We start from the raw sequence: 22,189 nt of genomic DNA on the forward strand, positions 1-22,189 counted from the left end.
ATGTGTAAACCCTACCTCTATGTCTGGTAAATCACTGATTACTACTGCTGTCTTCAAGAAATAATAAAACGTATTTAAGTAAAAATTATGGTGACTTCATAACAATTCTGAAGAGTATCAATACAAAGTTCACATGAAATAAATGCCATCCACTCTGTGGTTGTGATGGCTGAGATTTGGTTGGTATACTGGTAGCACCCAGTTATGACTAAAACTTAACTATCTGCAGCTGCGTTCAGTAAACAAAAGAGATTATTAAGCAGTTTTTGAAAAGTGCCTTTACATACATTAGGATTGATGGATCTTTTTGCTGCTAATGATGGTTTAGGCTGCAATCTAGGTGGTGAGATGTAGTGAAGTATCTTAAAATGTCTTATCCTCTATTAGAAATGTGTTTTTTAACTTTACTGTAGGAAAGTTTCTGATAAACATTGCTTTGAATTCTAGAAGTGAAAAAACATCTACAGCATGTTGTCAGTACGTACATTCATGTAGGGTACTTCACCTGAAAGAAGGTGGATGTCTGTCAAGGATGATATCAGGCTAAAAGGAGTTCACTCTATAGGGACATGAATGGTATTGAGTGCAGTGGGGCACAGAATCTAAATAATACACAAAATGACCAGCAAGGATGACATGGGTGCAGTGGGACACAGAATTTAAATAATATACAAAATGACCAGCAAGGATGACATGGGTGCAGTGGGGCACAGAATCTAAATAATATACAAAATGACCAGCAAGGATGACATGGGTGCAGTGGGGCACAGAATCTAAATAATATACAAAATGACCAGTAGAGAATGACATAGGAAGGAGGAAAGACAGAGTGTGGTTTCGAAATCAGTAGAAGCAAAGTAACTGGAATTGTATGTTTTTTTTCTTCTTTTTAGGGAATTTTTACTCAGTTTCAATATAGCAGTGAGAAGGCGCTACCATCAGATGCCCTCCGTAGTGCTCTTGCAAAGGCCTTCCAAGATGAACAGCGATTCCAGCTTGGTATCATGGATGATGCAGCTGAATGCTTTGTAAGTACATTTTCTGCACAACCACTTCTTTGAACTTAAGCTTTGTATTGATCCAGTGCTTTGAAAATATTATGTGTGTGTGTGTGTGTGTGTGTGTGTGTGTGTGTGTGTGTGTGTGTGTGTGTGTGTGTGTGTGTGTGTAGCTGTCTATCTATCTATATGTAATGTTTTATTTATTTGTCATTTGTTAACTGGATTAGTCCAACTGAGCCAGTGGCTTGTTTTCAGAGGAGACCCGAGGAGAAATCCTCCAACTTAAAATGCAAGCCAATACAGTTTGTGAAAACATTTCAAAAGAAATGATATACGTTACAGGAAATACAAATTTTGGACAAACTAGAAAGAAAAATAAATTGCAAGCTTAGAAAAAGATTATGTAGTAATTACAGTCAGAACTACAAATGAGTAAGAGCACACAACTGAGGTTACACATTAGAACTAGCTTGGTATTATGTAAGATGTATGTGGGTGAGAGACAAATAGAGTTGGCATTGCTACTGTCTTCAGAGTTTAAGAAGTGAGTAGAGTCATAAGTTACAAGAGGAGTCAATGAAGACAGCTTGGGTAGCAATATGAGTGATAGCAAAGAAGTGTAAGGTGGGGAGGCAGGGGGGATTAAGTAGGATCTTGGCAATGGCAGGTGCTGGCATTTAGGAGGAAATTTTTGAGTTTGGACTTAAAGATTGGAAGACATGGCCGAAGGCAGGAGGAGAGGAGAAAGGCTAGGACTGTGGTAGTGAGGGTCGGAACTTTGAATGTTGGCAGTATGACTAGTATAGGGAGAGAGCTAGCTGATATGATGGACAGAAGGAAGGGTGGTATATTGTGTGTGCAAGAGACCAGATGGAAGGGGAGTAAGTCTAGGTGTATCGGAGGTGGGTTCAAATTGTTTTATCATGGTGTGTATGGGAGGAGAAATTGCGTAGGAGTTATTCTGAAGGAACAGTATGCTGAGAGTGTTTTGGTGGTGAAAAGAGTGTTGGAGAGAGTGATGTTTATGAAGCTGGAAATTGAGGGTGTAATGATGAATGTTGTTAGTGCATGTGCTCCACAAGTTGGGTGTGCAATGGATGAGAAAGAAAAATTTTGGAGTGAATTGGATGAAGTGGTGATGACTGTACCCAAGGGTGAGAGAGTGGTGATTGGAGCAGATTTCAATGGGCATGTTGGTGAAGGGAACAGAGGGGATGAGGAAGTGATGGGTAGGTATGGTGTTAAACAAAGGAATGCAGAAGGTCAGATGGTAGTGGATTTTGTGAAAAGGATGGACATGGCTGTGGAGAATACGTATTTTAACAAGAGGGAGGAGCATAGGGTGACATACAAGAGTGGAGGATGATGCACACAGGTGGATGATATCTTATGTAGGAGGGCCAGTTTGAAGGAGATTGGAGACTGTAAAGTGGTGACGGGAGAAAGTGTCGTTAGGCAGCATAGGATAGTGGTTTGTAGGATGACGTTGGTTATCAATAAGAGGAGGAGGAGTGTGAAGGCAGCGCCAAGGATCAAGTGGTGGAAATTGAAAAAGGGTAATTGTGAGGTGGAGTTCAGGGATGAGTTAAGGCAGGCACTGGGTGGCAGTGAAGAGTTACCAAATAGCTGGGTAACTACAGCGGAGCTAGTAAGGGAGACGGCTAGAAAGGTGCTTGGTATCACATCTGGACAGAGGAAGGACGACAAGGAGACCTGGTGGTGGAATGAGGAAGTACAGGAGAGTATACAGAGAAAGAGGTTGGCAAAGAAGAAGTGGGATTGTCAGAGAGATGAAGAAAGTAGACAGGAGTATAAGGAGATGAGATGCATGGCAAAGAGAGAGGTGGCGAAGGCTAAGGACAAGGCATATGAAGAGTTGTATGAAAGGTTGGACACTAAGGAGGGAGAAAAGGACCTAGACAGAGGGACCGAGCTAGGAAAGATGTGCAGCAGGTGAGGTGATAAAGGATAATGAGGGAAACATACTCACAAGTGAGGAGAGTGTGTTGAGGAGATGGAAAGAGTACTTTGAGGGGTTGATGAATGAAGAGAATGAGAGGGAGAAAAGGTTGGATGATGTAGTGATAGTAAATCGTGAAGTACAATGGATTAGCAAGGAGGAAGTAAGGATAGCTATGAAGAGAATGAAGAATGGATAGGCTGTTGGCCCAGATGACATACCTGTGGAAACATGGAGGTGTTTAGGTGAAATGACAGTGGAGTTTTTAACCAGATTGTTCAATGAAATCTTGGAATGTGAGAGGATGCCTGAGGAATGGAGAAAAATTGTTTTGGTACCGATTTTTAAGAATAAGGGTGATGTGCAGAGCTGCAGTAACTACAGAGGGATACATTTGATCAGTCACAGCATGAAGTTATGGGAAAGAGTAGTGGAAGCAAGGTTAAGAAGGGACGTAATGATTAGTGATCAGCAGTATGGTTTCATGCCAGGAAAGAGCACTACAGATGCGATCTTTGCTCTGAGAGTGTTAATGGAGAAGTACAGAGAATGTCGGAAGGAGTTGCATTGTGTTTTTGTAGACTTAGAGAAAGCATATGACAGGGTGCCTAGAGAGGAGTTGTGGTATAGTATGAGGAAGTCAGGAGTGTCAGAAAAGTATGTAAGAGTGGTACAGGATATGTACGAGGGTAGTGTGACAGCAGTGAGGTCTGCAGTGGGAGTGACGGATGCATTTAAGGTGGAGGTGGGGTTACATCAAGGATCAGCTCTGAGCCCTTTCTTATTTGCAATGGTGATGGACAGGTTGACAGACGAGATCAGACAGGAGTCCCCATGGACTATGATGTTTGCAGATGACATTGTGATCTGTAGTGAGAGTAGAGAACAGGTGGAGGAGACCTGAAGAGGAATGAAGGTCAGCAGGACTATGACCGAATATATGTGTGTGAATGAGAAGGAGGATAGACGAATGGTGAGGATGCAAGGAGTAGAGGTGGTGAAGGTGGATGAGTTTAAATACTTGGGGTCAATAGTTCAGAGTAATGGTGAGTGTGGAAGAGAGGTGAAGAAGAGAGTACAGGCAGGATGGAGTGGGTGGAGAAGAGTGTCAGGAGTGATTTGTGACAGACGAGTACCTGTAAGAGTGAAAGGGAAGGTCTACAAGAGGGTAGTGAGACCAGCAATGTTATATAGGTTGGAGACAGTGGCATTGACAAGAGTTTGAGCTGGATGTGGCAGAAATAAAGATGTTAAGATTTGCACTGGGTGTGATGAGGGTGGACAGGATTAGGAATAAGTATATTAGAGGATCAGCCCAGGTTGGAAGGTTTGGAGACAAAGCCAGAGAGGCACGATTACATTGGTTTGGACATGTGCTGAGGAGGGATGCTGAGTATTTTGGGAAAAAGATGCTAAGAATGAAGCTACCAGGTAACAGGAAAAGAGGAAGGCCTAAGATAAGGTTTATGGATGTGGTAAGAGGGGACATGCAGGTGGTTGGTGTGACAGAGCAAGATGCAGAGGACAGGAAGAAATGGAAACAGGTGATCTGCTGTGGCGACCCCTAACAGGAACAGCCGAGAGAAGATTATGATGATGAATGGTTTGGATGTTAGGAGGGAGCTTGTTCCAAGACTGGGATGCATTGTTTTCGTAAAGAAGTTTGCTGATGTTTTTGTTAGGTTTGTGGGTGTCAAGTAGGCACTGGTCTGAGCTGCGGAGAGTGCAGGAGGAGGTGTAAAGGGATATTAAGGGGGAGAGAGAGGGACAGGTTAAGGGTTTAGAGAGTAAAGATTGTGTGAGTTGCAACTGGGAGAGAAGCAGGTGTTGGGGTGAATTCAGTCAGTGAAGTGGTTTAAAGCAAGGCAGTGATGTGATTTGTAAGGTTGGCTACTGGCAAATCTTGCAACACTGGAAAAGGTTTGACAAAAGTTAGCTAAAAGGGTGGAGTGTAGATGCATAAAGATAGGAGAGGCATTTAGTAAACCAGGAAAGAGGAAAGCCTGAGCTACAGTTTTAGAGTCAGGGGCTAGGTATTTTTTATGTCTGTAGAGAAAAACAAGTTTCTGAGTTTTGATATAGCGCTGTATATGGGCTCTAGGGGTTGGGTAATTTGCCCTTTCCCTATACTGGAGTTAATGTATATAATTGGAAGTGGGTGTGGGGGTGCAGTTTTTTTTTTTTTTTAGTTTTGCGTGTACAGAGATTGTTGCTTGGTGCTTGCATAGTAGGGGGTCGACATTAGCACTGTTGACATTTTGTGGTTAACATTTAGGTGGTTCAATGAAAGTGGTGCATAGACACACACCACACCTCTCAACTGTACAGATGTTTGCAGAATGTCCAGATTTTTGCCTCATATTTTTGGTCTGTTTTTCATAAAATTGTCTTTTTCTGTCATAATAGTGGCAACTCATTAAAGACTAAGTTAGAAAATAATGACAGACGTTTGAGTTTCAGGCTTCACACCCTTCAGAAAAATTCTGGTATTGCAAAAAACCTGTTAATCTATCAACTTTCTACGTTTGTAAGACCAATATTGAAAAATTGCCCCTATTTTTGGGGCTTTGTTCCAATTTTTATTTATGACTTTGTGCAGATTTCTTGCTCTAAGAGGTTGAGAGGTATGGCACACACACACACACACACACACGTATATTTATATATATATATATATATATATATATATATATATATATGTGTGTATATATATGTGTATATATGTATATATATATATATATATATATATATATATATATATATATATATATATATATATATATATATATATATATATATATATATAAAATGTGCCACAGCAAAATGTCTAGGAAAGTATTTAAAATTCTGAATGCGGATACTTCCAACTCATTCACTGTGGGCTTCTAGAATGTTCCTTTGATGTGTATGAATGTAGCAGTAGATGTGTGGTCATCCATATGCATGCTTAGGGATCATGTGTTTCTTGGACACTTCACAAAGACTGTTAGGTGTAGGATTTCCTGGTCAATCAGAGTCTGGATAGCCACCATTGCTGTAAAGTACAGCTGTTGCTGTTTTCATCACCTGGAAGTGGCATTGTAAATGAGATATGCTATCGCTGGCTGCTGGACAGTGCTACCAATGTCTGGCATTGTGAATGCCATCTTTACCTTCGTCGGTGTGTACACTGTAATTTCTTGTACTTCACTTAGGCATGTTTACATAAAACTGATTTCTGTCCATCTCATGTTGCTTTATTAATTCAGAGATGTTCATTTTGATAGTGCTGGGTGGGTACATTTAGCATATCACTTTGTTTGTTTGTTAGCTAACCAGGTAGGTGGTCTGATTACTGAGCCGTTTTCTCAAGGTCCTTTTCAACCATGACCTAGCCTCTATCTGAATTTAGATAAGCAGTAAGCAACCAAATATACATACATATGGACAAAATGACTAATAAAGTAAGGTTGCAAAGTTACAACATGACAAAAGAGAAGATGAAAAAAATGCCATATAGGTAATGAATAAAAAACAAGTACTGAAGTCATTGACATTGGAAATGTTTAAAGTTCCTCACTGAGAAAGGAAACCTATGTCTCTAAAGCAGCTTCATTTATGCTTCTAGTGAAGAAAGATTTTCAGCTTGGTTTGGAATGCCGATGTATGTTTTTTATCACTTTGGATGGAAGACTGTTCCAACAAGCCCCTTTTATAAGAAGAATGACTTGCAAGTCATTTGCTGTGAGTACCACAGTAAGACTTTGTCCTGTTTGATTCTCAGCTAAAGCGTCTTCTGTGTGGAGACATGCATGAATGGGCGTACCTTCGTTGAAGGTTGTGTGTCAGGGCTGGCAACTCAGCACGTAAAAAATCTACTGCCAATCATTAGTGGACTGGAGTTCTGCTGTGGCGACCCCTAACCGGGAAAAGCCAAAAGACACAACAACTGCTTGTTGTGGCCATTTTAGTTTTGGTGTTAGTCAATTGTCCAGCAAAGTTTGGGAGAGGACATCACAGCAATCTGGTTCTTTTGGAGGAACGTGATTTCCACAATGTTTTTTAGTATACTTGCTTCTTTTCTTAGGTTAAGATAATTTGGTATGATGTTTCATTTTTTGAACTGACCTTCCATATTGACCTTTCTATGTCTCAGAAAGTTTATTTATATATTTATGTATGTATGTATGTATGTATGTATGTATGTATGTAATGCACTAAGGGCATGTATGCTCTTTTAGCCTCCTTTATCTAGCTGGAAATAATCCATTCTGTAAGGATTAGTTGTCTTGCTTGAATCTTCCTCCTTTTCATGAATCAGACTTATTGCTGGACTGTCATAAGCTTTTCCCAAGCACCTCACCCTGAGTGCTAGAGGTTTATGTATCCAAGTCTGATGTCTTTCTTACACACTCACTGAGGATAGCTTTAAGGGCAGCATGCCTGATAGGGGGCAAGTAGTTCCAGATTTCTCAGGCCATATTACTTATTCAGTCTGTGGTAAGTTATTTTATACTAATCCATGTCTGATGATTTAGCTTACAGTAAGTAAAATATATCATATTTTCTCCTAGGAGAATATCCTTCTGCGGATTCATTTCCACATTGCAGATGAGAGCAAGGAGGACATTTGCACAACCCCCCACTGTATTTCTCACCAGAAGTTTGCTATGACCTTGTTTGAACAGGTAAAACCAAGACTTTACTTTAATCTGTTGTGGTTAATTATCATGTTATTAATTGACTATTTTTTTTTATTTCTCCAAGTCTTTTTGTTTTCTGATACCATGATGGGAATGGACCTTATTCCTAAGTCAAAGAATGATTAAAGTTCATGAAATTAGTATTGTTTCAATCTTGCCAGAAGTGCTCTTTGCAGCACCCACAGTGTGACCAGTATTGACTCCTTCTGCAGTTCAGTTACATGTATTGGTAACGTGTCTAAGTACAATTGTAAAATCTTTTTATAAGACCCATTTCTCCTACCACTATTGTAACTGTCTGGGGATCCTTCTTCCACATTGCCCTCATTGTTGCCTGAAAATCATGGTATTTTATGACTTTGTGTGTGTGTCTCTCTGTAAGTAAGACACTGTAGTCACTGGGTGTTGCAATTTCAGTGTTCAATGCTACTTTTGTCTACTTTTCATGGACTACTATATCTGGTTTTCTTGCATTTATTGTTTGAACTGTTGGTAATGCGTGATCCCATGTGATATAAATTTCATCATTTTCTATAATGCTTTGTTTCTCATATTCCCATTGTTTTTCAGCTACTTCAATATTATAATGTTTGCATAATCCCCAGTGCAATAGTCTTGTCCCATTATTATGCCTTTCAGTATATACAGTTTCAGTATATTTCAGTATATTCATTTTTTTATCATCTGTTTTTAGTTAATTTTTTTATGATTTGTTCTATCTTATTTTAACTTTGTTAAATTTTGATTGTAAATGTTAACTGATTGCACTGATGTTCATCGTGTTACACTGCTGCAGTCATTACACTTGTGTTATCCTGCCATCAGGCGGTCCCCCAGTCGACCTGAGTTCCAAAGTCTTGGTCCGGCGTCGGTTGCTGTCGCTTCTTCCCTGACATCAGTGCGCCAGGGGTATATAAGATGCAGCCGATGCCATTTTCTTCAGTCTTTCTTGTCGCGCGGTGCCCGAAGCAAAAGCAGTTCGCAAGTGCCGGTCGGCCGACTCCTGAGATTTTCATTCCGAATCCAGAACGGAAGTCTTCTACAAAGCTAAGTACCCCATTAGGGAAACTTTTTCTTGCCTCAGACCAATGTCAGTAAAAGTTAATAAATGTCTTTCTTGTCAGAAGCAAGTACCTCATAAGGATGCCCATTCTTATTGTATCCCATGCCTAGGCCCAGACCACAACGTCACTGGTTGTCGGTTTTGTGCTAGGTTTAACAAGTGCACTATTAAACGTCGGTTTGATTTTGCCCGACATTATTTTGGCAGAAAATTCAATTATACCATGCCGTCGGAACTACCAACGACCGGAATACATAAAAAGCACAAAGACAAGGGCAGGCATCCAAGGCCCAAAACTGATGAGGAAGCCTCTTCTAGGCCAGTCGCCGGTACTCCAGTTTTCAGGGAGGCAACTTCGCAGCCCCTGATGACTGCTTATTTAGAACCACAGGCTGCCTCTGACTCCCACGTGGAGATGTCTGGGCCTTCGGGCGCACAAGATTTTCAGCCTACCAAGACTAACCCTTCAGAGGGATCCGGAGTAGCTGAACAATCAATAGCTTCAGAGGGTGTTTTCAGACCTACTCAGTTAACCATTAAATCTTCTGCTAAGTCTAAACCTCCTTTAAAAACAAAGAAACAAATTCAACATTCACCAGGACAGACCTCCATGCCTAAGAAACAAATGCTCAAAATGGCCGAAGACCTAATCACTCTGATCAGGGGGTCCCATCCCCCTCCTGATAAAAGGCCTTGACAGGATGCAGACTATGACTCATCCGACCAGGTATCCATCTCTTCAGATTCATCCTCAGACCTAGGATACTCTTTACCCCCTTATGAGGATTCTGATGCTGAGGAATCAATTCCATCAGCCTCTTCGCCTGAGGACTACCCCTTTAGGGAAACCTTACATACAATGAGGGAGCATTTCCATTGGGAGGGCCAGGATTACTCAGAATCCAAGAAAAGGTTCAGAGACTTCCTTTTATTACCTCAACACAGACCCCTTGCTATTCCGCCAGTGTTAGATATTGTGGATGATGTCTGTACTGAATCCAGCTTAAATCCTGATTCTTTACCTCCTGCTCCAGTTAAGCCAGACAGATACTACAGAGTCCCTGGCTCTCACAAATTTCTTTATAAAAGCCCTGTTGCTGACCATGAAACTATTTCTCAGGGCCCCAAAGGGGTAAAGGCCTCTTCAGCAAAGAATTCAGTCCCCTCTGACAGAGATTCCAGAGCATTAGACAGATGGGGGAAGAAAGTATATACATCTGCAACTTTAGCAATGAGGGCCTTAAATTGCCAGTTTCACATATCAGCAATATTTGATATCTCAGTTGAAACAAAAAAAATGCATCCAAACTCAGATCCTCCTAATTATAAGGAAATGCAGGATTTATTGCATGCAGCAGAACAAGTGGGAAAAAAATTCTTTGCAATGTGGTTTTGATTCTTTAGGGGCCTCCTATAAAGCAGCAGTTACAGGTTCTGTCATTAGAAGACATGCTTCTTTAAAAGAACATACGTTACCAGATCATGTTAAAGGAAAACTATTGGATGCACCTTTGCAGCAGGATGTGTTATTTGGAGTTAAGGCAGAAGAGGTATTAAAGAAAATGGAAGATAAGGCAAAATCTATGCAAATGGTGAAGGATTTCTTACAGGTTCAGCCTCCTCGATTTAGCAGAAATTGGCCAACAAAGAATTGATCCTTTCCAATTACAGACAGACCACAAAGGGGCAGATACAGACGTCCAAGAGTTAGAGGTCAACCACAAGGTCCTTACAGGCCTCGACAATGGGGTGCATCAACCCAGAAAGGAGGGGAAGACAGGCCCCAACCGTATAAAAAATAGCCCCAATGACTTCCCACTACAGCTACCAAACAGTTCTCTCTTGGCAGCCCCCTTGGGAGGAAAACTGGCACTTTTCTGTCACAATTGGCATATGATCACCAAAGACAAATGGGTTCTCAACATTGTATCTCAAGGTTACAGGTTCCACTTTCACACTCTGCCAAGGTTAAAAGGAATGCCAAATCTGCCACCAAATCAATGGGCAGAGGCTCAAAAACAAATTACAGAACTCATGGACATGAGAGTTATTCAAAAGGTACCAACACAGGAGCAAGGACAAGGATTTTACTCAAGACTCTTTCTGGTTCCCAGAAAGGACAAAGCCTGGAGGCCCATTCTGGATCTTTCTTCTCTAAACACTTACCTGGATGTTCCAAAATTCAAAATGTTGACACTACAGCAGCTTCTTCCCATGCTGGGCAAGAAAGCTTGGCTCGTAACTTTGGACCTCAAGGAGGCATACCTGCATGTCCCTATTAGACAAAACTGCAGAAGATTCCTCAGATTCATAGCTGGTTCAATGCACTACCAATTCTCTGCACTGCCCTTTGGCTTATCTACTGGCCTGGCACCAGTAATTGCATTTTGCAGACAGAAAGGAATTCAAATTTATCCGTACCTGGATGACTGCCTGATTCAAGCATAGAGCAAGGACATTCTACTAATACATCTGGCATTTGTAAAAAAGTTATTAAGTTGCCTAGGGTACACAGTAAACGAAAAGAAATCAAAACTAGTGCCCTCACAAGAGATAATATTCCTGGGTGCCAGCTTTAATACAACGGCCCAGATGGCTTATCTCACGCCAGACAGGCAAGGACAACTGACTCAATATTTTCAATTGATGTCAACAAAGACCGAACTCCCTGCAAGAAAAATTCTGCAGGCCTTGGGTTACATGGCATCTTGCACACTACTAATTCCATATGCCAGACTGCATATGAGGAAACTACAATGGTACCTAAAGAGTGTCTGGTCTCACCACTGTCAAAGTTTGGAAACAGTAATACCACTAATTCCTTGCCTTTAACAGGAGTTTCGATGGTGGGCTCAAGCTTGTCACCTCAACAAGGGACAGCCTTTCACTCAACCCACAGCCAGGCAAACACTGACAACAGATGCATCGGATTACGCTGGGGAGCACACATGGCAGGAAAATGTATTCAGGGCAAGTGGCCCGCAGAACAAAGGCATCTTCACATCAATCAAAATGAGATGCTAGCTGTACAAAATGCCCTTATAGCTTTAAAGGACCTTCTGCATCCAGGACAACTACTACTAAAGACAGACAACACCACAGTTATGCGGTACATAAACAAGCAAGGGGGCACGCATTCTTATCCCCTATGCAGACAAGCCATGACCTTGTGGAACACAGCTGTAACCTATCAAGTTCATCTGCAAGCACAATTCCTGCCAGGAGAGAAAAACACACTGGCAGACGACTTAAGTAGAAACATCATGGATCCCCACGAATGGGAATTGAATCCACAAATATTCAGAATGATAACACAAAAATGGTGGAGCCCGGACATAGATCTGTTTGCATCTCCAATGAACTGCCAGCTACAGAAATTCTGCACAAGGACTTGCCACCCACAAGCATGGAAAGTGGATGCCCTCTCATTCAGCTGGAAAAACCTACAAGTATATGCTTTCCCACCACTACCTCTCCTTCCAAAGGTACTCATAAAAGCCAGGCAAGAAGAGCCAAAGATGATCCTGATTGCCCCAGACTGGCCACGCCAGCACTGGTACCCAATCTTAAAGAACTAAGCACAAGGCCCACCCTGGATTTTGCCTCATATCCCACATCTTTTGACTCAGCACAACAATCAGATACGTCACAGCCAGCTAAAGACTTTAAACCTGGCTGCATGGAACATTCCTTAGTCAAGCAAGCAATGCCTCTCTCCAAAGCTGTTATGGATGTCATTCTGGAGGCCAGAAGGCCTAGCACCAGGAAAGCCTATTTGGATAAATGGAAGAGATTCTGTGCCTGGAACCAGGCTCACAGCCTTGACCCTCTTGTCCCAAATATTCCTCAGATACTACAATATTTAACTGAGATGCTGGACAAAGGCCTCTCCTTTTCATCCATCAAGATCCACGCCTCTGCCATCTCTGCTCATTACAACACGGATCCACCATTTTTTTCTAATCCCTTGTTAAAACAGTACCTCAGAGGGGCTAAAAACATAAGACCACCCCGTAGAGCACCTACCCCAACTTGGGACCTCAACTTCGTGTTGGAGAAATTAACCTTACCTCATTTTGAGCCAGCTAACACAGCAGATTTAAAATATGTCTCTTGGAAAACTGTTCTGCTCCTGGCAATAACATCAGCACGAAGAGTTTCAGAGATACAGGCACTAATGGCAGTGAAACCTTTCCTCATCTTCCACCAGGACAGGGTGTCTTTAAGAACTAACCCTACGTTTATGTCAAAGGTGGTATCAAGTGTGGCTCTAAACCAAACTATTCACTTGCCAACTTTTTATCCAAATCCACAGAATAAAGGGGAGAGACTTCTGCATTCTTTGGACATACACGGGAAGTTACGCTTCTACTTGGACAAAACCAAAGCTTTCAGAAAAACTGAGCAATTGTTGGTAGCATATGCTGCCGGAGCACAGGTAAAAGCCATTTCAAAACAGACTATTTCAAAATGGATAGGACACTGTATACGTGTCTGCTATATACACCATGGGAAACCTGTACCTAACAGCATTAGGTCTCATTCCACCAGGGCAACAGCCACTTCAACTGCCTACCTCAGAGGAGTACCTACCAAGGACATTTTGGAAGCAGCAGCTTGGAGTTCTGTACATACCTTCACCAAGCATTACCATCTGCCTCTATACTCTAAATCCAGAGCTGGCTTTGCCACTGCAGTGCTGCAGGGCCTTATAGCCACCCCTAATGCCTTATAGAACCAGCCACCCTACCTCAGCTTTGGGATTCTACCCAAATGTAATGACTGCAGCAGTGTAACACGATGAACATAGCACAGTTTTGTACCTACCATAAATGTAGATGTTCGAGTGTATACACTGCTGCAGTCCAGGTTACCCTCCCTCCTTCCCCTCTTACTTGCTGGTACGTACCTATGTCTTCTACCCTTTACTACCTATGGGGAGTATTTGCTGGTAACTGAAATGTGTTGATTGCTTTTCTTATGTATGTTTTAATAGCAATTTGCATTGCCTACCTTTTTGGGGGCACCCGACATCTGGGGCAAGAAAAACTGAAGAAAATGGCGTCGGCTGCATCTTATATACCCCTGTCACACTGACGTCAGGGAAGAAGCGACAGCAACTGACACCGGACCAAGACTTTGGAACTCAGGCTGACTGGGGGACCGCCTGATGGCAGGATAACCCAAGTGTGATGACTGCAGCAGTGTATACACTCAAACATCTACATTTATGGTAGGTACAAAACTGTACTTTCTGGAGAGTTTCTCCCCGGGTCTCCGCTGAAAATGGGCTTCTTGCCCAGTCAGACACTACCCGGTTAACAAATGTAAATAAATAAATAAATAGTATACAGTCCTTCTGCCATTAGTGTATCACAATCAGCAACAGGATGTTCAACTGTTTCCAATTCTGTTTTGCAAAACCTACATTTGTCTATTTCTGCCACATCTTCAATGGTCTTTGTAAACCAATGTGTGCGTACAACACTATGTTGGGCCATCAATATTAACCTTTCATCCTTTGGTTTAAATTTACCTGTCCTTAACTATTCCTGCATTTGATCCTGATCAAAATGAGGTTGTTACAAGAGTTTTATATACTTGAAACTATGTTTATGCATTTTCCACATTTCTTGCCTTCTCATCTAATCCTTCACCTTAGATTCTTGCTTTTGTTTTTTTGTCACATTCAGTTGCTGTCTGATTTTTATCTACTTCTGGTTTGATTTCCATTCCTGCTTGACAACAGTATGTTTCTGCTAAACTAAGCAGAGAAGTCACCTTAGACTAACTCTCCTCATGTTATAAAATTTTCACTGCATTTAGGACTTGTGAGGGCGGCAGATATGTATGCAGTCCTATGAATGCAGATTTATACATGTAATCAATTTTGAGGAGGCCTGTACCTTCTCCAGAACAGGGAATATAGTGTTGGTATACACTGATCTTTATAAATCATCTGATAAGCATGCAGCATCCTTTTTGTTTTCCTGTCCAACCAATCCAACACCTTTTGGGGCCATTCAGTCAGTCCAAAACTGTAAGTTAGGATAGTAAGAGCAAACTGATTTATAGCTTGGACTTTTTTCTGTGATGTCAGCGCTGTTTTCAGTATTTATTTTCATCTTCTAAAACCTTCCTTACTAAATTTTAATTGCATTTGTTCATGATTTATTGTTGATCTTTCATCAGTTCCCAAATATTTATACACTCCCTCTTGCTCAAGTTATTTTATATCAGATTCCTGTTCCAGGCTGATGTTTTCTCGGTGCTGCAGCTTTTCTGCTTTAAAGGTTGCATTTGCACATTTATCAAGACCAAATGACATTCTTATATCATCTGGAAAAGTTTTGACCACTTTCAGTTTTGCTTTCAGTTCCTTATCTGATGATTAGTACAGTTTTAAGTAATCCACAAAAAGAAGATGAGAAGTCTTTGTACTGTTTTTTCTGGGAGCCAAATTGTAATCATGACCATGCATATAAATAGTTCTTATTCAGGGCTTAATCTTCATGTAAAGATGTTAATACGTTTAGCCAGAAGTTTGGTAATGCTTCAAGACCTGGGGTTTCCAATTAGGAACTTTTCTTAACTTTGTTTCAATTTCCCTGGCTGATACTTCATCTCATTTCATATCCTGTACATTTGAACTTATTCTTTCTTTTACTTCTTCTAGCCATTCAGCATCTTTGTTACAGGATCTTCATAGATATTTCTCCAAAATGTATGTATTCCTTCTTTTTTTGCTGGTGTTTCAATCCCTTTTGCCTTGTTTCCCAATTCTCTGTAAACCTTTTTTGGATCATAAGTAAGTTGGTTATTTTGTACGTTCCTTTATATTTATCTGCATGTATTCTGTTTTTTTTCTGCCTGTGCTAACTGTAGTTTAGTCTGGAGTTATATTATTTAATGTAATGAAGTTGGTTTCTTTACCGGGTACAAGTGGCAACAGCTCTTCTGAATGTTGGGAAGCAGTGAAATGTTTGAATTGTATGGAGGTAGAAAATTCCAGAGTTTTGAGTCTGTCATTGAGAAGGCCTTGTAGGAGCAGAAAATGTGGTTAAAATGGGTCTATATCATATGAGCAAATCGCACAAATTGCGAACGCTCATAATATCGAATGTACCAGACCTCGAACTTCCTATTGTGGGGGGCTCTGCCCCCCACTAAATGTATATATTCCAACTCTGAGATCGCACTACAGTGAGGAAGGGGCAAATATCCTATTCTTCACTGTACTGCGATCTCAGAAAAAGCACTTTGAGGTCCGGTACGTTTGATATTATGAGCGTTCGCAATTTTTGTGATTCGCTGATATGATATAGACCCGGTTAAAATGGGTGGAAAGTATGGAAACAGTAAATGATAGGAGGCTGAATGAGAGGCTTTGATTTAATTTATTTCAGATAAAGGTTGTCAAAGATTGAAATTAAAAAGTCTTTATCAGAAGCATAGCTAGGGCAGGGCAAGTGGGACACTTGCCCTGTGCGCAAAGTGTTGGAAGAGCGCAATTTTTTTTTTTTTGCTCTTCATTGGTCTAGTGGATAACATTGTCACCTCACAGCAAGATGTTCCTCAGTTTAATTCTTGGCTGGGTTGCCTTCTATACAGAGTATGTATGTCCTTCCTGTGTTCGCAGTGGGTCTCCTCCAAGTGCTTCAATTTCCTCCCACATTTCAAAGACACGCAGTAGGTGGATTGGATACTCAAAATTGGCCACCAGGTGCGAGTGTGTCGTGTGGAAGAACCACCGTGGCAGGGCTAGCCACCCAGTGGTGTAAACTTTGGCTCTAGATGATTGTCACTGTTGAAGTAACACCCAGACCTTGTGCAAATAAATGGGAAAAAGGGTTGTGGATGGAGGGATGGATTTGCAATACTGCACGATAGATCTTGAGCTGTTATGATACTGCACATTGCATTCACTTGGAATACAAATGGATACAATCAGTATTTCCAGATGCAGACCTTTCTGCATCAAACACAATTTCCCTTAAGAGCACACAGGGGCACACACTCAGCCTGGGGGTTGATTGTCTCTATCTGCCTACCTCCAGGTCCCCAATAAGATTCTTCACTGGCACAGTTGTAGGGTTAAGTCCTTAGCCAAGTGTCCAAGCCAAGTCCTCCAGCACTGTCTCTGTGAAACCAGTGATTCATGTCCCTGCTGCAAGTATCTGACACACACACTTTGAGATTTAATTTTCACATACACACACACCTGGGAAAAGCTGGCAAAGATTTACTAGCTATGCTACCTTCTGTCCAGACTATAAGGTAGTTTCACTACCACCAGTCATTTACTTTAAGGTTCTTAAAAGGGTATCCATTTATACTTGAATAAAATTAATATTAATGCAAATGGTAGTTTGACCAGCAGCAAGGCTTTCAGGAGTGGCCAGGGTTATATCCAAATAAATATATGCAAATACTCTCAAAGCTTAAATATTTTCTAAAAAGGACCAGCCACAACGAAAAGTTTAAATATATTTAATAATAAATAATAAAAGAACATGAAAATACTAAATATCTGTTTATAGTGAACACCAGAATTTCAGTCACAGAAAATATTAAAAAATAACACAGCTGGAAAGTTTGATACAATTACAGAAAAGTAATACTTAACTATTCTTGATATATTTTCCTAACTGATTTAGAGAATTACTGTTCATGGTCACTTACTAGTGCAAGGCAAGATGAAGTGGGTCAGTGGACCTTCTTGTCAGATTCAAGACATAATACAGAATACTGACAGCAATCTCCTACTAATAACTAAATATTATTTCTGGCTTACAGAATGATGTCACACACATCTGGTCACCTGACTTCTGGTTTGCATTGTATCACCAACACTAGTAGCTGCCAGGGTTTTAGCACCTACATGTCAATAATGTATACACAAGAGTATTGCTCAGATCTGGTGTAGCTGCTAGAAGTCATAAAGCAAAACAACACTTCCCTTCTTCCTACAGGAGCTAATAAACCATATTTCTTACAGACATTGCATCTCTGGTTTAATTCAAAACTGTGGGATAACACCTTTATGGCCTAGGCACAGTAATTTAATTTTCTTACTCTTTTTGAAGTTTGAGATTAACCTCCTCTCTTCCATTATCCTCTGTCAAAACATATATTTAATTTAGTTACAATAATACATGTACATTTCTTTCCTATGGGGCACACTCTTGATACATTTTAGCACAAGCAACTTTACAAATACATGTTTAAACACAAGCATCTGTACAAATCAGTTTGATATACAAATGACATGTAATTATTTACAAAATTCCAGCTAGCTGAGTTGGCATATGTTACACATCCACTGCCCTATATCTCCTGGCATGGCAGTACCTACTGTCATCACACTGAGTATTTTTGTTGATCTCTTCCCTCTTCTATGCTCTTCTAACAGAGACACTTGTCTTAATTGCTTTATAGTTTCTCTGTTTGATACTTGTATGATGCCATTTGATTTCTCCCCTTCCTTTCCCTTACTGCCCTGTGTTTTTGTGGTAAGACTTTATCTGTTATTAATTTAGCTGCACAGTAAAAGTAATGTCTTTCTGCTTTTCCCAGTTAGGGGTTGCCACAGCAGAACTCCAGTCTTCTAATGATTGGCAGTGAATTTTTATGGTGCTGAGTTGCCAGCTCGACGACCAACCTTCAAAGAAGACACACTCATTCATGCATGCACCTACCTGCATGTTTTTAAACATCACTCGACCACAAGTAGGCCATGCAAATTCCACACAGAAGGTGCTCCAGACAATATTTAATCTCTATGAACAGTCCTAATTACTGGGTTCATTTGTTTTATCAAACTTTTAGATTTTGGGGTATTATTGACTTTCTGTAGTCTGTTTCTTTCATTGATCATATGTCTGTTCATCTCTATTAAATCAAGTCTCTCTTCTCTTAGATAATTTTCTTCTAAACTGAGGGCACATTCTTTGTTCTCCATTTTCTGCAGGCATTCTGCAGAACATTCTAGAGCATTTTCCTGTGCCACATTCACTTCAGTTTCATCCTGTGTTATCCATTTTTCTTTCATGTGTGAACTCACTGGCCTATCACTCCACAACATTGACTGCATCAGAGTTGCCACAGTTTCCTGTCCCTTCCTTTACTGTGCAACTTCAACTGAACTTTTGTACTCATTTCCTGTGGATAGCTCCAATGTATCTTCATGTGGCAACTGATCAGGTGTTTCCCACTCCAGTGATTTCTCCTTAATTTAGGGATCTGTTGCTCTTTCCTGCTGTGGCTTTATCGGAGTTAGATTTTCTACACTAAATCCTTCACTTTGCAGGTAATCCATAACCTCGGTTTCTGTTTGTTTAATTTCTTCATTACTAATCCTCTTTTCTACATTTCATGTTTGTTTACTATTTTTTAATTTCTCCAAGTTCATAGGTTCATAGGAGGTTACTAGGCTAGTGGCCCTAGAGCCTTTACAGACCTAGCCATGTTAATCCCAAGTATCCACATTTGTTCTTTTTGGGTAGTTCACAGAACAAATTTATGAACAGAGCGAGTCTGTGATCAACACCCGCTACCCCTGTCCATGAGGGAAATGGATGCCACCCCAGGGGCGAATATGTGGTCTCCCATTCAGTTGTCTAGGTTGAATATAAATAGAGTCAGTGAGGAGCTCTGTAATACGTGAATAGGAAGTTAATTCCAGAGAAGTATCAGTCTCTGGGAGACATATGTGTTTCTCCAGCACATTTTATTAATGTCAGAAGCTAGGTTGAGATCCCTAGAGTGAGTGACTCTTGTGCGATTTGACTTGCGGATGTGCAGCATTTCCATTAGGGCAGGGTTGGAGATTGCCCTATATGCCAGGCACAAGTCACCTCTCAGCAGCCTATAAAATACAGAGTAAAGTGACAGGGCTTTCAGGCTGTCCATGTAGGTCATGGTTTGGAGTACCTATATCATCTTAATGAGAAACCTCTGAGGTCTCTCCAGCTGTTGCAGGTGTCTGTTGCAGTGTATGCAAAGGGGTGCACTATACTCTATTAGTGGTCTAATGAGAGTCAACTACAGTGGAGTTATAACATCCCTTGACCTTGATGCTATGCCATTGCTTATGAGGTGCTCAATGTAGAAGGCTTTTCATACCACTATGAAAATTTGGTGGTCAAAGTTCAGATTGCTGTCAACCTGTGTTCCCAACTCCCGCATCACTGGGTTGGAATTCAGGAGGGGTGCTGTCAGTATTGTAACTTGTAGGGAATTACATTTTGCCAAAGAGAATAATAATGCATTTTTTTGCATATAGTGTAACCATGGTTTTGGCACCAGTCATTTGTTTGTATTAGCCCTTCTTGTAATATTATTATATATTATTATGTAATGTGGAGCTTTTCTCCCCGGGCCTCCACTGAAAATGGGCTCCTGAGCCCAGTGGACCTCCCTGGTCATCAAACTGAAATAAATAAATAAATAAATATGTTAATATCATTGGGGAATTCAGTGATTGCTCCTAGTTTGCAATCATCAACAAACTTGATGAGCCAAGGGCCGTATAATGTGGCCAGGACTTCTGAGAAGTAGATGCCAAACAGCGGCCCAACGCAGACCCCTTTGGTATCCCACTGGTGACTGGTCTACTGGTGGAGTTGGTGTCACCAATTTTGACAGTCTATGTTCTGTCGGTGAGTCAGTTAGCTACCCATCTAGTAATGTAAGTGTAAATCCCTATCTGGTTGAGTTCCTTACTGATGCCAGAGTACAGAATTGCATGCAAAGTCTTGGCAAGGTCGAGATAGGCAGTGTGCATTGTCTTAACTTCTTCCATGGCTCTGGTGACATTCTCAAAGGAGTCCACCAGGTTTAATAAACATGATCTACCCTTAACAAAGCTAGACTGGGTTGGGTGCAGCATTTGGAGGTTGCCTATGTCCTTGTTGATAATTCTTTCTATGGCCTTGCAGATGAGGCTTGTTAGACTTATGGGTCTTCAGTTCCCACAGTCAGTTTATGGCCCATTTTGTGCAGGGGGATTACTGTTGCTGTTCTCCATTCTGCAGGAAAATAGCCAGTTTTGAAGCTATGATTAAAGAGAACACCAAGTGGGTCCGCTACATCCTGTTTTAGATTGTTGAGTAAACAACCTGGGATATTGTCTGGTCCCATTGAGGCTGTAATTTTTGCCTTGGTAAGTGCAGAGATTACCTGTTTTCTGGAGATAGGCAGAGGGCTGATGTCAGGAATGCTTTGGAATATAGTAAACTAAAGTGTTGCCCTTATGAATAAAGGTCGCCGTAACACCAAACTAAATCAGCAAAAACAAAAGTCCTGCAACCAACACAGCTGTAACGCCAGAATACTTTAATAATAAAACAAAAATGAAAAGGATAACAAACAATTGGTAAGTGCTTTTGAGGTTAAACAACCGCTTCTTCAGACAATTGCTCATGCTAACTATTGAAATTAATTTAAAACAAGGCTAACCAATCAAAATGTCATATACACATGATGTAAGCATAAAAACAAATACATTCTACTGCACATAAAAAGCTAAGTACTCTATTAATCACAAAATAAAAACTATCCATATCTCAGTTACAGTAATATACTACTAAAGACATTTGAGAGCGTACACTTAAACATTCACAAACAAAAAAAAAATGTGTGTCGTAGACTTCTAAAATCTGCAACATCCTAGAAAATATAACTCAATCCGACACAGTATGCTGAAGAAGAATCTCACTGAGATAAAAATAAAGATAGTTACAACATCTGCTCACCTAAAACTAATCAAAAGCTGCAACATACTTCAACATGCATTCCTTCTAATAAAAAACTCTTTGCTAGTTCTGCTGCAAATAAATGGATCTCAGATATCTGCAAAAGCTACTTGCTACTCCAAATTCTGTTACATATCAATGGGGGAGAGGCCGTGCTTTCAACACAGGTTTTAAAGAAACATGCCCGTTAATGCCTGGAAATGTAAACACATTTAACTCCCGTAATCCAGGCTTGTTCTTTCACCACTCTTATTTCTAAAATTGCCACTTCTTGTGCTTTCTGATAATTCTAAGACAAAAAACAGAAGTTATGATTAGTGCTAGAGTGGTTAACTTGTTGCTCTAAGGCATTATTGAGCTTAAGGTTCCTGATGTCATTCAAATGCTCAAGAATTCTGTCTTTAAAACACCAATTAGTTTTACCTGTATAAAAAAACATAACATATCTCACAAAAAGCATAATATACCACATTTTTTTGTGAAACAATCAGCATAAAAAGAAAATTGTATAGAGTTTGTTCTTCTTTCGGCTTTTTCCAGTTAGGGGTCGCCACAGCGGAACTCCGGTCCGCTAATGATTGGCAGTAGATTTTTATGGTGCCAAGGTGCCAGCTCGGCACCCAACCTTCAATGAAGGCATGCCCATTCTACAAGTCTTTCGAACGCCACTCAACTGTGGGGAGGACATGCAGACTCCACACAGAAGGTGCTCCAGCCGAGAATGGAAC

The 22,189-nt window shown here is 40.7% G+C and overlaps 1 protein-coding gene across 1 annotated transcript in view; it reads left to right on the forward strand.

Moving 5' to 3' along the window:
• USP54 (ubiquitin specific peptidase 54) overlaps nucleotides 1-22,189 on the forward strand; it is a 1,304,502-nt gene that overhangs the window by 476,216 nt on the left and 806,097 nt on the right. The window contains exons 5-6 of the mRNA XM_044056203.1: nucleotides 894-1,028; nucleotides 7,515-7,628. Of these exons, the coding sequence (XP_043912138.1) occupies nucleotides 894-1,028; nucleotides 7,515-7,628 (249 nt within the window). The remainder of the gene's footprint in view (nucleotides 1-893; nucleotides 1,029-7,514; nucleotides 7,629-22,189) is intronic.

This window comes from Protopterus annectens, chromosome 14.part0, assembly GCF_019279795.1.
Source record: "Protopterus annectens isolate FY-2018-M chromosome 14.part0, PAN1.0, whole genome shotgun sequence".
Lineage (NCBI taxonomy): Eukaryota > Metazoa > Chordata > Ceratodontiformes > Protopteridae > Protopterus > Protopterus annectens.